Raw genomic sequence first — 16215 nt, 5'->3', positions numbered from 1 at the left:
ACTTATAGACTTAGGCAAGGTTATTGAAATAAAGTTTATTTAAACTTAAAAAGAAGACATCCAGATGGTCAACAGTTACATGAAAAGATGCTCAGCATCACTCATCATCAGGGAAATGCAAATCAAAACCACAATGAGATATTATCTCACACCTGTCAGAATGGCTAAAATCAGAAACACAAGGAGCAATAAGTGTTGTGAGGACATGGAGAAAAAGGAAACCCCTTGCACTTTTGGTAGGAATGCAAACTGGTGCAGCCTGTGGAAGATAGTATGGAGATTCCTCAAGAAATTAAAAATAGATGGGTGCCTGGGTGGCTCCATTGGTTAAGTGCCCGACTTCAGATCAGGTCATAATCTCACAGTTTGTGAGTTGGAGCCCATATTGGGCTCTGTGCTGACATCTCAGAGCCTGGGGTCTGCTTCAGATTCTGTGTCTCCCCCTCTCTCTGCTCCTCCCCTGCTTGCAGTCTGTCTCTCTCTCAAAAACAAATAAACATTAAAAAACAAGTTAAAAAAAATTAAAAATAGAGATACTCTGTGATCCAGTAATTGCAGTACTGGGTATTTACCCAAAGAATATGAAAATACTAATTTGAAAGGATATATGCACCCCTATGTTTATTGCTTAGTATAATAATGGAAGCAGCCCAAGTGTCTATGAATAAATGAATGGATAAAGAAGACATAGTATATTATGTAGCCATAAAGAGAATGAAATCTTGCTATTTTTAACAACATAGATAGAGCTAGAGATTATAATGCTAAGAGAAATTTGTCAGAGAAAGACAAATACCATATGATTTCCCTCATCTGTGGAATTTAAGAAAAAAAAAAAGAAAAAACAAGAGACAAACCAAAAAACAGACTCTTAAGTATAGAGAACAAACTCTTGGTTAGTAGAAGGGAAATTGGGGGGGGGGGAAGGTGAAACAGGTGATGAGGATTAAGAGTACAGTCATCTTGTTGAGTACTGAGTAATGTATAAAATTGTGGAATCACTATATTGTACACCTGAAACTAATATAACACTGTATCTTAACTACACTGGAATTAATATTTTAAAACATGTGACACGGGGCGCCTGGGTGGCTCAGTCGGTTGGGCGTCCGACTTTGGCTCAGGTCATGATCTCTCAGTCCGTGAGTTTGAGCCCCGCATCTGGCTGTGTGCTCAGAGCCTGCAGCCTGTTTCAGATTCTGTGTCTCCCTCTCTCTGACCCTCCCCCATTCATGCTCTGTCTCTCTCTGTCTCAAAAATAAATAAACGAAAAAAAAAATTAAAAAAAAAATGTGACACAAAAACGCTAAAAGGTAACACAAAAGATAAGATTTAGAATATTTAAATTTGGTCACATTAAAATTAAAAACTGATTTGACAATTACATAGTTTACAAAGTTCTCACCAGGATAAGTGTAGTTACCATCTGTCACTATATACAATTATTACAGTATTATTGACTATATTCCCTATGCTGTACTTTTCATCCTCATGGAATTATTTATTTTATAACTGGAAGTTTGTACCTCTTAATCCCCTTCACCTATTTTGCCCTTCCTTTCATACTCTTTCCCTCTGGCAACCACTTGATTGTTATCTATCTTTATCAGTTTTTTTCTCTTTTTGTTGTTATTTATTAGTTGTATTTCTTAGATTCCGTGTATAAGTAAAATCATTGTGTATTTTTTTTGTATGATTTATTTCACTTAGTATAATACTTCTAGGTCCATCCATGTTGTTGTGAATGGCAGATTTTATTCTTTATTTATGGCTAAGTAATATTCCATGTGTGTATATACCACATCTTTCTTATCCACTCATCTATTGATCGATATTTAGATTGCTTCCATATCTTAGCTATTGTAAATAATGCTGCAGTAAATATAGGAGTGCACATGTCTTTGAATTAGTGTTTTCATTTTCTTTGGGTAAACACCCAGAAGTGGAATTCCTGAATTGTATGGTAATTCTATATTTTATACGTGAAACTAACACAGCATTAAATGTCAACTATACTTCCATTAAAAATACAAAAGATAAAAAGTAAAAATATGCAAAAAATGAACAACTGCTCATAAAAATTGATAGCATAAAGAGAATGAAAAGACAAGGTGCGATTTGGAAAAAGATGTTTTCAAAATGTATAACTGAAAGAGGTTAGTATCTAGAACACAAAAGAATTAATGAGAAAAAAAATTGGATGAAAGAGATATTTTATAGAAGAATAAACATAAATGTAAAGGGAAATGTAATTTAGGTTTGCAATGTAATATCATTTTACTACCATCTGGCTGGCAATAAATGAGAAGGTAGACAGTTCCAAGCATTATCACGAAATGTGGCTGGCAAGACATCCTTATGCACTGTTTAAGGAGTATGAATTGATACAAAATTTCAGCATTATCTTGTAAAGTTGAACATTCTCACACCTTATGATCCAGTAATTTCACACAAGGTACATATTCTAGAGAAACTCCTACATAAGGTGAAGAGTATGAGACCATACTCATAGCAGAATATTTTCTGAGAACAAAACCCAAGGGTTATTGACAGAATAATATTTTAAAAATTTGGATATCCAAACAGTGAGATATTATAGAACTTTGTTAAAGAATAAACTACTACTGCATACAACAATATGCATGAATCTTATAAATCTTGTGTGAAAAAAGCAAGTTATGGAAGGTTAAGTTATAAGATAAGGAAAATTAAATAATATGTTGGTTCATCTGCATATTTATGTGATAAAACAATGAAATTCAAGAGAATGATGACAGACACACAATTCAGGATAGTGGTTATGTCTATTATTCCTGAGAGAGAGATACAGAGGAATGGAATAGGGCAGAAACATATAAATAAATGTAGCAATATCAGTAATGTTCTAATATGGTTCTTGTTATGGATTGAATTGCTTCCCCCCCCACCAAAGATATATTGATGTCGTAATCCCCAGTATCTCAGAATGTGAATTTATTTGGAAATAGGGTTATTGCAGACATAATTAATTAAGACCAGGTCATAGTGGAGTACAGTGGATCCCTAATGCAATGTGACTGGGGTCCTTAAAAGACCCCTTGTGAGATCGGAGACATGGGGAGGATGGCATAGATTGCTGATGAAGGTAGAGATTGGAGTGATGCATCTACAAACCAAGAAACACTAAAGATTACCAGCAAATCACCAGAAGGCAGGCCTGGGACATGGAATAGATTCCCCCTCACAGCCCATAGAAGGAGGTTTTGGACTTGTAGCCTCCAGACTGTAAGATGATAAATTTCTATTGTTTAAGCCCCCTCGACTTTGTGGTGCTTTGTAGGAAATGAATGCTGTCCTTATATTAGGTAGTTGGTGCATGGGTGTTTATATTATGTTATAATTCACAATTAACCAATGTGTTACATGTATTACTTTTTATGTATCAAATGGTTATATAATAAAAATAAAAAACCGAAAGAAGTTATTAGTTTCCAAATCAGGGCATGTGTCTACTATTAATCTCAATGGCAAATTCCAGAAAAGATTTCTAGACAGTTTTATTAAAACTATAAAATTCCACTTCCAACACTCCCTTTAACTTTTATGGAGTTTTTATTGCCGCCTCAGTGTCACTGAGTCCCCGTTTCTCTGACTTTAATTATAGTGTTCACGTCTCCTTAGCAAAGTGTCCTGCACTGAATTCTGAGTGAAGGTGGATTGCCATGCACGCACCTGTCCCGGTATGTTATCTCCTTGTAGACCGGCTGACATCAGCTTTGCCTCCATTTCACACAAAGGGAATCCCGGACATCTAAAATCACTTTAAAGTTCCCGGCACAGGTGCCACAAAAGTAAGTGCCTTCTCTTGGCCTAGAAGTCACACCTGAGCAGGGGTGTTTTGTTCACGTAGCTGCATCTCTGCCACCTCGAAACAGCACCTGACACAAAGTAAGTGCTCAAAAATTTTGTTGAATGCATGTGTAAATGAATAGTTTTATAAGAGTATCCACTTCTCAGGATACCAACTACTATGTTTCAGAAGAGTTTATCAGCAATTCCCCACGCCCCAATCATTTTGACCTGTTTGTTTTTCTTGTCTGTGGAATTACATGTTATTCTTCCTTATATAAGCAGCCAAAGGCTACCTTTGGGAACTTGGAATAGAGGACCAGATTTGGGTCCCATAAGGCCAAAGTGTGTGTATGTGTGTAATTTTTAAAGAAAAGTTAGGTGTTTAATCTTCCATACTGATTAGTAGCTGGCTCTACTAAGAGTAACATTGTTTTTATCTTGAGGAGAAGAGATGTTGGTGTTTTAGAATCTTTTATGGAATCCCAAGTGAAGTGTGTCTTGATTAAGGATTGGATTCTAAAAAAGAAACTCCAAGAATACATGCAAAGTAGATACTTTTTTTTAAAAAGTGGGACTTATGTAGTATTTTGAAAAATAAATTGCTATTGTTTTGCTATTTTGAATATGTCACATAAAGAATGTTATGATGCGACATTACATTAATGAGTTTTTGTTTGTTTTTTTTTTTTTTTTTACACGATAGAGCAGCTGATGTTAGTTAGGTGCTCCAGTGAGAGATGGAGAGTTGTCAAGGTCTCAAAAGTATGACACTAGAAATGCTGGTTGTAACATTGATAAACGCAAACAGCAGATAAATGACCAGGCACAGTCCTAGGTGAGGATGGAGAGATGAACAAGACCTCTGCAGAATTAATTTCAGTGGGAGAGACATAAATAAACAGATAATAGCAATGTAATGTGATTAAGTGTTCTTAATCATTCAAGGAAAGAATATTGCTCTATGGCATTCATGTTTTAAGTATAGTTTAGTAGAGTTGTTCTTTGGATACTGGTTACCCAGATATAATATTCCTTTACTAACCAGAATATTTGGTTAATCAAATTGTTCAATTCCCTGACCATACCTGAGTAACAGTTTATTTTACAAGTTATGATCATATCATTAAAAAAAAATCTCAGTATCTACCACAGGGGAAAACTGTGCAGTTGTTCCTTTCTATAGTTAATGGCTAATTTATTTTATCTTACTTTAGCGTTTTATGGTCCTTTTCAATTTCCAGGAATTTAGAGGCCCCTTCTGATTTTAGAACAGAAAAGAGGGTTTATTTCCACGTGGCACTGTTTTTTCACATAGGTGGTGGCAACATTTTACTAAAATAAAAAAGAGCAAGGGTCGGTAATAGATTTCCTTTAGTGTTTCGCTGGAAAAATGAGACACAGCAGGTATGGATCCAAACAATATTAGCAAAAAAGCAGTTACAGTGTTGAAATGACTCAAATCATAATTCCTAAGGAAGTAGTGGGTATTTCTTCACTTGATCATAAAACGATCTCCACAAAATTTAGATTCACAACTCTGGGTAAACACACCATTAGAAATACTGTCAACATTGGGCTTTTAAAATCATTACAATGTTACTAATCCCTTATCTGCAGGTATCCTTCATGAATACTTCCCGTCCCTTCTCCTTCGCACATTAGAAAAGTTAGAAAGTAGTCCAGTCTTCTAAGTGACAGTGAACCCTTAGGCAGCGACTGCTTTCATTTACAACGCGTGGCTTGAATACTTGTTCTAAACCCCCTGGGGATATCGGCTAAGCCCCACCGTCGCTCTCTCCCTCCTTGGTTTCTTTACCCCTTTCGAGGTGGATTTGGGGCGAATTCAGTCTGCAAACTACAATCTGACAGTACAACACGCTGCCAAGACAGCTGTCTGCAGGCTGTCCTCAACTCTCCCGATTCCTATTTTGCAGCTTTAGAGGCGGCGCCTTTAGCTTGAACACAAGGCTGAAGCAAAACTTTTCCCTGAGCGGTGGGGCTGCTGCAAGGGCCGCTCTGATGCTGAGGGGGGATGCGGTTGCACCGGGGCGCGCAGCCCGGGTGTCTCGCGGTGGGGCTCTGGGCTCCTGGAAAAGGGGGCGGAGAGGAGCGACGAGAGGAAGGGGGGCTGAGGTCACCCGCGCTCTCCATCCCGCCCAGGCTGCGAGCGCCGCTGGGCGCTGAGGGACCAGAGGAGCCCAGCGCGCCCGCAGGTTCCAGGCTGGGGCAGCGCGCGGAGGGACGTGCTGCGGTGTCGAGCGGGGCCGAGCGGGAGCGCGGCGCTGCGCCAGAGGAGCCCGCAGCGGCCGGGAGAGGAGCCGGGCGCGCGATGGCACTGGGAGCCGCGCGCCCTTCGCCGACAGTCCTGCGGGCGGCCCGGGAGGCCAAGGTAACCACCTTTCCAGGGGCTGGATTCCCGCGCGTCGGCCTCCGGGTGCTCCACCCGACCGAGGCGGCGCGCTCACCCAGCCGCACTGGAGGGCACCTTAGTCTGAGCTTGGCAACAAGTTTGGACCAGATGGCCCGAGCTCGGGAGATCTTCAGAGAGAAGAGTATTCCGGCCGACGCGAACCGATTCAGAGCTGCGCGAGTAGGAAGCGGGTGGAAAGGGTCTCAAGGGAGGGAACTGGGCCAAGGGGGAGTTCTCTTCTCGTCCCGCGGTTCCCGGCCAGCGACCCTTGGGAGTCCCGCGCAGGGGCAAGCGCAGGCCTTTGGCGCCCCCCAGGGAGGAAGGGAACCGGCCCTTTGGCGTTTGAGCAATAGCAGAAAGTTTCAGCAAGTTAGGTTTGGGAAGGATGTTGCAAGCGGAGGCTTAGGGGCAGAGGGGTAGTAACGGCGAAAGTTGAGCTGTGAGTAAGACCCGGAGCAGGCGGCCGCCCTCGGGGCAGCCCGGGCGTCCCCACTCGGGCCGGGCCCAGGAAAGGCTGGCTCGGTAATTCCCAGCCTCCCGGAAAGCGGCTCGGGGAAACCCCAATCGAATTAGTTGGGGCGGGTGGGTGGCTGTGGTCTTGGGTATCAAGGTCTGTGACTCAGACCTGAGCACACTACGGAAAGGACGATAAATGAATACAAATGAATACTTCGCGTTAGATGTCGCTCCCCTGAAGCTGTCACTTGATCAACAGCATGTAGGCAGATGTGCTCACAGTGTACATGACCTGCCTCCTTTCCTACCGAGAGAGCCGGGATTTCTGCACAGGTTGTGGCTCGACAAGAAAAGCTTCTTAGCGACCCACCAGTCTACCTTCCAGGGGTTCCAGACCGTGTGGTTTGCTATTATTTGATCTAAATTCAACAGTCTTAGAACGTACTGTGGGAAGCCCCGTTTAACAACAGTGAGTTTGCTGGTCCACTCGCCCCCCTCCCAAAGTTCGAAGAAGATGGTTTTGTCCGCCTGACAAACAGGTAGTTTACCTAAAGAATAATCTGCAGTTTGGGGACAAAGCCTATGAAAGAAAAAAAAAAAAAAAAAAAAAAAAAAAGCAAAACTTGAAATGGTCACTTAATTATTTAAACAGACTAGTATGCTTTTACAAATTTTCTTGGGTTTAAATCTAATCTTGTTAGTGATTTTGTAAGCTTTAAAAGTTTTAAGGTGTCTGTGAAGTGTCAGGAGGAGATTTAGGAGGCACCTATTTGCAGAGGGGCCACAGCCTTAACCAAAGGGTCTCAAGTTTGGCAGCCTCTTTACCTTGAACATGAAATGTGGAACCACAGGCAGATGTGTGCTGCTTTGGTATGATGCAACCTTGCTTATGATAGGCCAGATAAATCTGATTCTCACCACAGGGTGCTGGGGCGCTTCAGTCTTAAATGTCAGATGAGCAGTTATCCAGGGCTCATAATTCCTCTGTCTTTATGCTGCAGATGTCCGGACTAGAAGCCTGCACAGTTTTGAGAGGGAGATGACTTAAGTGGCCAGCTTTTTATCTCCACAACGATGTCTATGAACAATTCCAAACAGCCAGTGTCTCCTGAAGCTGGGCTCCTTTCAAATACAACTTGCCAGACGGAAAACCGGGTTTCAGTATTTTTTTCAGTAATCTTCATGACAGTGGGAATCTTATCAAACAGCCTTGCCATTGCTATTCTCATGAAGGCCTATCAGAGATTTAGACAGAAGTCCAAGGCATCATTTCTGCTTTTCGCTAGTGCCCTGGTAATCACAGACTTCTTTGGCCACCTCATCAATGGAGCTATAGCAGTCTTTGTATACGCTTCTGATAAAGAGTGGATCCGCTTTGACCAGTCGAACATCCTTTGCAGTATTTTTGGTATCTGCATGGTATTCTCTGGTCTGTGCCCACTTTTTCTAGGCAGCGTGATGGCCATTGAGCGATGTATTGGAGTCACCAAACCAATATTTCATTCAACGAAAATTACATCCAAACATGTGAAAATGATGTTGAGTGGAGTGTGCTTGTTTGCTGTTTTCATAGCTTTGCTACCCATCCTTGGGCATCGAAACTATAAAATCCAAGCATCGAAGACCTGGTGTTTCTACAAAACAGAACACGTCAAAGACTGGGAAGATAGGTTTTATCTTCTACTCTTTTCTTTTCTGGGGCTCTTAGCCCTTGGCGTTTCATTCCTGTGCAATGCCATCACGGGAATTACACTTTTAAGAGTTAAATTTAAAAGTCAGCAGCACAGACAAGGCAGGTCTCATCATTTTGAAATGGTCATCCAGCTCCTGGCTATAATGTGTGTCTCCTGCATTTGCTGGAGTCCATTTCTGGTAAGCGTCTAACGTTTTGACAATTTCTGCTTTCTTCCATTTTTCCATGTTTAATACAGGGTTTGTTGTGTTTTTTGAAGCTGTTAGTCTTGATGGGCAACAGTGTTCAATCTTTTAATGCTGGAGTTTATTCCTACTCAAAACGTATGTCAACACCCAGCTCTGGCTTAGAATTAAGCTACTTATGGTACATGTGGTTATTTTCCCACAAGTCCTGAGTTGAAAGAAGGGTCTTGCTAAACAATTCTAACCATAGTGTAACCTGCTTGCAGTAGAGTAGGGAGTAATTTTAACAGAGTAACATAGTTTTAATATACTTAATAGGATTGGTTTCTAAAGTGTGAAACAAAAATGACCAAGTATAATACAGTATTGGAGTGGACTCAACCAAGTCTTGGTAGCAAGTCACAGAGACTTTTAACTTATAGAAAAGGCATATTAGCTACTGAGTTTTTCTAAACATATAAGACTAAACATATAAACATATAAGTCTCGGCTTGCAAGAGGAGGTGATGAGTTGAGATAGTTGGATAGTGCAGGTGAAGTCTATGGATAGATTAGGTGAAGTGATCACTAGTACCCCAACCCAAGAGCAGTGCCAATAGTTCAGGGAGAGGTATGGTTCTCAGGAGAGCCAAGGATCCTTCCCTTATCATTCCATTCCATTCCATTCCTTTTTTTTTTTTTTTTTTTTAAATGTAGCCAGTAGCTATGTTTCACAGCTTGATATTTTTATTTGGAAATGAAGGCTAAAGTTAAGGAATTAGCAACAAACATAAGTCATTTATATTACCTTCTTGGTAGAAGGAAAAAATACTTATAATTGATAAGTATGGCCTTAACTCCCTTCATCATTTTATGACAGAAAGGTCGACAACATGTCACAAAAGAGAAAAGAATCCTCTGTACATAGTGAGTGAAAGCAGCAAAGATGATTTTTATTCCTTTTTCTGTACCAGTGAAGAAATGGGCTAGAGACAATAATATAGGTGGTCCGCAGGCAGAAGTAAGGCAAACCGGGGAGACAAAGGTAGATGGAACAGAAAGGTTGTGGTCATACTTTGCCCGGTACTTGTTACTGATGCAGTTTTCCTAGGCCCCCAGCAGGACCACTGTCCAAGAATTGTTGCCAGTGGAGTTTTAATCAACAATCCTGCTGATCCTGATGCACAAGAAAGTTGGGGAGAGCTCCTGTGGCTGACAGATTCCGTGACGGCTGACTTTATTTAACAAAAGGATTTCTACTTTTTGAATATTTCTTTATTCATATTATGTCCTCACACTTTGAATTTAGCGTCTTCAATTGTTAAATCACTTAAATATTTTTTCATGATGTGCCTGAACTGGTCCTAAGAACCCAACCACGGGGGGTGGGGGTCAGGTTGAGATTGTCAGTGGCAGTCAACATTTTGAGGCCTGCTTGTTGTCAGTTTAGGAGGCCTGGGGTGAACCCAAGCAGTGATCTGATCTGTGCTCAGAGTCTAGTTATTTGAATCTGAATAGCAGAGAGCAGTTCTATCAATACTTAGAATCACTTTAGTGCTCATTCTTGGAGATTTTAATTTACACCACTCAACAAAGGGAATTTCCCTTGGACAATGCTTCTTCTTTTTTCCTTAAACTTTGAAACACAGTAACTTTTCCAAGTAAAAAGTGAGTATGAATAGCACTGAAATTAATTTGGAGGTTGGAAAGGGAATGTGAAGAAGGTGAGAAAAGAGGTACCTGAAAATATTTAAAGAAAAATTGTAAATGAGGGCCCTAGCGCTGGAGAGATCCTGAAAACAACAAAATAGTGAACTCAGTGAGATACAGATAGTCTGGACAACTGAGATAATCACTGGTGCTTTGGTTTTTTGTTTGTTCCAGTCACGTTTAAAATCCTGCTTCATTCTGGCTTCTGACTGGGAAATAGGAATGAATGACAGGTTAGCTGCGGTGACACGGTGGAAGGTAGCACAATTTCATGCTTATCATGGATATTTTGAACTTATGTTTTTCTTTAATTTCTCTTTCTGAATTCTTGGCTTCCTTCACTGTTAAATTGGATATAATTTAATTCATATTTTGAACATATTTCTAGTAGAAGCATAATTTTATTTCTGAGATCTGTGTTCTATTTACAAGTTATCAATACATCTATGACACCAATGTATCAGTACTTTTTAGTGTGAGAATTATTTCTGTGTGAGATGCATGGTAGATATACCACAGATACATTCTCCTTTTATTTGAAGCATTCTTTGCATTCCTGGTTTCTCTTGTGGAGACCTGGGTCTTCATAGCACATTCTGACTAAAGGATTTATAACTTTTGTGGTCTGGACACATGTGCCTTGGGCATTAGGTTAAGGCCATCAGATAGCTCTAAATGGAGCCCTCATAAAAAACTCAGGTTTGGGAATGCCAAATAGCACCCAACACTAATATCTCATTTGAAACATTTCTCTGTTTTTTTCCCTTAAATGCTTAGAAAAAGTGCATAGATATTAATGACTGAGCCATCATTCTCTATTCTCCATTTTTATTTTATCTTATATTTTTAATTTTTAAATTTTATTTAAGTCCGAGTTAGTTAACATATAGTGTAATAATGATTTCAGGAGTAGAATTTAGTGATTCATCACTTACATAAAACACCCAGTGCTCATCCCAACAAGTGCCCTCCTTAATGCCCATCACCCATTTAGCCCATCTCCCCACCCAACACCCCTCCACCAGCCCTCAGTTTGTCTTCTGTATTTCAGAATCTCTTATGCTTTGCCTCTCCCTCTCTCTTTATTTTATTTTTCCTTCCCTTCTCCTATGTTCATCTGTTTTGTTTCAATTCCACATATGTCTACTGTCCATTTTTAAAGTGCCTCTGAAATCAAGCTTCTGGATTCCCATAGTTGTACTATAATGCGAACAGCTTCCACAGTGCCCTACTTTACATCATGTGTCTTCTTTCTATGATTGATGAGTATGAATCAACTGGATTCATACAATCTAAATCCAATAAACCATTTGGATTTATAATTTGAATGAACATCTATACACATTTTCTGACCTGTTATCACTGTCATGTTCAAGCCTCAAACTGAAACAAAGATACAGGTGCACTCATGAAAAGGAGCAGATGATAGTGTTTGTGCTTGACAAGATTTAGTGCATCAGAATTTATCATTAGAGGCATACTTTCTAAAATTATTTAAATTTGTAGCTGATGACAAAGGGAAAACTTTATTAATTTTGATGATTAGGTTCAGTCAATACAAAGTAAGATGATCCTGTTGTTTGAGTTTTCTCTTCCTTTGTGTTTTTAATAGACTTTATTTTTCTTGAGTACCTTTAGGGTTACAGGGAAATGAGTGGTAAGCACAGAGTTCACATATACCCTCTCATGTCCCTCCCACACCCCCAGGTATCCTTATTATTAAGTCTTACCTGGGTGTGGTACATTTGTCACAATTCATGAGTCAATACATTCTTATTGACTAAACTCTGTAGTGTTTTACCTTAGTGTTGTAGATTGTGTGAGTTTTGATAAATGTATATTGACATGTGTCCACCATTACAGTATCATGCAGAATAGTTTCATTGCCCTAAAAATCCCGTTTTTTTTTTAATTTTTAAATTTAATGTGTTATTTTTCCAAAGGAGGAAATGTGTGTTTTCAGGAATTAAGATTTAGAAATGTAGTACAAAAATAGTATTAGTTTAAAATATAGCTCATTAAAATTTTGAAATTAAAAATTTTACAATATCTGGATTTTATAGTTTTAAACATGGTGAGCTCATATAAATTCGTTTAATTACAATCCCAACTGAAAAATACAGGAGACTACAATGGGCACTTATTAGCTTATGATTTCATTTAGCAACAAATTAATACAAAAATCTTTAAGAGTCAAATGGCAGTTATAAAATTGTCTTGTGCATATCCTAGGTGAATCACTTCTCCTTAATAAATAAATCTTAAAGACATTCTTTCATTGTTTCTAGAGTGAGGGAAAAAAAACCCATTTATCTACACTTCAAGTAACATTTTCTTATTATTTTTGCCTTTATACAAGTAATGATTCTTTTTAATGTTCCATTTCTAGAATACGTAACCCTGAAAAGAATTTATTATTATTGCTATGCTTATTTAACCAGTTTGGCAAAGCAATAAATACTTGTTGACTGGTTGACTGTAACTTAAGTAGTATGAATGTCAAAAGATTGCAAATGATTGACCAGAATGTGGATTCGCAGTTTTGTAGGTAAGAGTTAATTAAGCAAATACTGAAACCAAGTGGTAATTTTTAATCTGTTCCCTAAGTCAGCAACTGTAGATGCTATTAAACTTCGACAATCTTTTACTAGAAGGCCATACGTTTGTTTACTTTCTCTTCAGGGATAGAAGATAATTTTGACTTGGGAAAAGAAGTGTAAAGTATGTGAAAAGTACATAGATTTCTTATGTAGGTGGGTTTACCCAAGAAATGTGTTCTCTTGCATATATAAATTTTGAACTTGATTTTTAAAAAGGTTATTACTCTTACGCTAGTGTTTCTAGTCAATGTAGTTAAACATTTAGTCACTAAGATGTTTGTCAGATATAAATAACAAAATTAGGTAGCTGATTGAAGTTTGGCTGAATTACTAAAGGTATTGGCATCATAATGAACAGGTCTTAGAGGGCTAATGGCAAATGATAGGTGAGTCTTGCTCTCCGGGAAGTTACCCTTAGCCCACGGAAGCTGCCTTGACTGTGGTGCACCCTTTGGTCACTGTGTATGCAGGGACGGATGGTTGTAGAGATACAAAACTCTTACCCCCTTGCCTCATTTAGGACATTTCTGAAGGGTCATCCATACTTCAGAACTCACTGGCTGAGGCCTTTGTTGCAAATGCACTGAACTTTGCTTCCCTCTTTGCCAAACCCTGCTTCCCTCACCATCCCACACTCCCCGGAACCACTCCCTGCTTGCAGATCTCTGTCTCAAAGTTTATTTCCTGCAGAGTCCAGCTTAAGACAGTCTTTCAGAAGCCCATTTGTTCATATATTATCTAAATAGAACATATATTACACATAGGTTTACAGTCTGATTCGACTAATATATTGAGGTATGTATACATCTTTGGAGGTGAATTCCTTTCAGTTTATTATCTCCCTCCATGGAGCATATGGTGTAAAATTGGTTCTGCAAAGGTCAATCAATTAAAAAAGACATTGCTAAGCTGACGATTTTCATAAAAATCTGCTTTATATGTGTACAGTGGTGTGGAATAATTTTGGTATTTTAAGTTCATTTACTCTTAACAAAACATGATTTCCTGTTTTTAAGGAGAAAAAGTTATAAAAATGCCCAAAGATACCATAGACATTGGGATGGCACTTAAAAACATTGCTTGAGTGATTCAAGTGTAAATGAATCAGAAACATGTGGATTTATTTATACTCCCTTGGATATAAAAATCTTCTGGCTTAATGTGTCTTGGGGTTTTTATTAAGCTCCCAAACATTTAAAGAACAATTCAAGATGTTAATGTGCCCAGAATCTCTCTAGGTTGCCAGTTTTAACTTTATTTGTTTAGTCGTATCCTTACAGGGGGGTATATAAAATGCCTTCCATTTATATTTGCTCTGGAAGGCATTTATAATCACATGAAATTTACCTCGGATATCAATGCTGTTTATCTATATTTAGAGAAGACTTCATCCAATAGGAAAAAAACTGCCTTTTGATATTTGCAAATATTACTTTTCAAAGCTTGTATAAGTTTGTCATTCTGTCCATCCTCTGTCCTGGGTGTAAGTATGGTAGTGCCACAAAAGAGTGGGTACAATTATGGAAGGGGACAGGATCCCAGCCCTACCACCTCTTAGCTGTCACATGGAGCTACTCTAAGCCAATTTTGTACCGTTGTCAACCGATTATAATAATGCTATTTCCTTAAAAGTGCTATCAGAAAAAATGATTTGACCTCCCTACATCGATAGTACAGTGATTGGCTCATAGTAAATCTAAAATCCCCAAATCCTGCCACCCACCATCTCAATTAGAAAAGATCATCCCTGTTTAGTTCAGATGTTTTCCGTGTTCTCCTCTATGAAGAAGCTTTGCTTGCACTGGAAAGGAGCATAGGGAGCTCGCAGCTTCATAAAACCTTTCTTGGACATTTCCACCTGAAGTTTCGGGTCACTGTTCCTTATTTCACTGTCTCATAAGAAGTAAAGATGTCGCCTGCTAATCTTTTGCATCTTATTCAAATTCTCTAATATTTTATAATTATAATAATTTACAAGGTATTAATGTACAAATTATTTAAATCAAGTTAAAATTAGTTCAAAATGATTGAGACTGTTAGGTATAAGGCATTATGCCCAGGTTGTGAGTAGTTCTAGGGAGTGAGAGATAAAGCTCTTTCCTCAAAGAGCTTATAGCTTGGAGTAAAAGATATACCCTGAGAGCTAAGATAAGTCTTATTTCTTCCACTTCCTGGCTGAGTGACCATAACCACTTTGTGCCTCAGTTTCCTCATATGTAAGACGTGTTGTAATAGTTCTCAACTTCCTTGGGTTGTTGTGAGGACTGAATAAATTAATAATGCAAGTTAAAATAGTGCCTGACATAGTATCATATGCTTCAGTTATTATACTATTATTGTTATGGTTGCTGTTATGATTAAATATTAATGCAGGGGTGCCTGGGTGGCTCAGTCAGTTGAGCATCCGACTCTTGATTTCAGCTCAGGTCATGATCCCGGGTGGTTGGATTGAGTCCCATGTAGCTCTGTGCTGGACATGGAGTCTGCTTAAGATTCTCTCTCACTCTCTCTCTCTCCCTCTGCCTCTCTCCCCAGCTCGTGTGCTCTTTCTCTCTCTCTCAAATTAAAAAAAAAAAAAAAACAACAAAACATTAATGTTGCCAGACAGTAACTTTGTCAATGAGATGATTGAAGGCACTTTTTAGTTATTAAATGAATAATGGATGCTATAGTAGATGGCTGGCCACGAGTTATTTGTTTATTTATTTGACAAATATTTATAGAGCACCTACCATTGTGCAAGGCAGCGTTTTAGATACTATAGTAACAATCTCTGTGATTTAACTGTCACAATATCTGTGCTGTAAGCAACAATACTTGTAGACGATGAGAAGAAAGGGTATGTGTAGCAAATTGAAATATGAAGATACTTGATTATATTTTCTATTCTAACAGAGTAACAGGTATTCTGTTGTGAATATTTGTGGATGAGGTTGTTTTTTATAACATGAAGGTGAAAAATTTCTATAGTATATCACTTAGAAGGAAAAATTACTGGAAGTAAATGTGATCCTAAGTGAGGTCATGTAAACTGTAAAAAACAAGGAGAAGAGAGATCATAATGCATATAATTCCTAGAGATATAAAATTACAAATAAGACAGTATTTGGACAGGTTTGAAACAAGATAAGAATACAGCAGGCTGTAATAAACTAATATTGAAAGCTAGAAGAATTTTCAAGTAATGAAACAGGAGTAGCAGAAAAATTAAATCATATCATAACAAGTTAATAATTCAAATAAGTATTTTATGCTATCATTTGATAAGAAAAGTGACTCAAGATATAGAAGAGAAATAAATGGTGAAGTGAAGCATTACAGAAACCACCAACTCTTTCTGAGATTTTACAT

At 38.6% G+C, this 16215-nt stretch overlaps 2 protein-coding genes across 3 annotated transcripts in view; both read left to right on the top strand.

Moving 5' to 3' along the window:
• The window catches only part of GIPC2 (GIPC PDZ domain containing family member 2), a 445972-nt gene that overhangs the window by 392571 nt on the left and 37186 nt on the right, over window positions 1-16215 (top strand). Inside the window, exon 7 of one of the 2 annotated variants that reach the window (XM_019413908.2) lies at window positions 7699-7779. The exons of the other annotated variant lie outside the window; for it this stretch is intronic. The gene's annotated coding sequence lies outside the window, so the exon portion shown is untranslated. Of the gene's footprint in view, window positions 1-7698; window positions 7780-16215 lie in introns of those variants that run through there. 2 annotated transcript variants of the gene reach the window in all.
• Window positions 7772-16215, top strand: part of PTGFR (prostaglandin F receptor) — a 49553-nt gene continuing 41109 nt past the window's right edge. Inside the window, exon 1 of the mRNA XM_019413911.2 lies at window positions 7772-8569. Within this exon, the coding sequence (XP_019269456.1) occupies window positions 7772-8569 (798 nt within the window). The remainder of the gene's footprint in view (window positions 8570-16215) is intronic.

The sequence above is a fragment of the Panthera pardus genome, unplaced genomic scaffold (assembly GCF_024362965.1).
Source record: "Panthera pardus isolate Hobbes unplaced genomic scaffold, ASM2436296v1 HiC_scaffold_11, whole genome shotgun sequence".
In the NCBI taxonomy this organism is placed as follows: Eukaryota; Metazoa; Chordata; class Mammalia; order Carnivora; family Felidae; genus Panthera; species Panthera pardus.
Note: the sequence above shows the minus strand (reverse complement) of the source record. Positions and strands in the feature narration are given on the sequence as shown.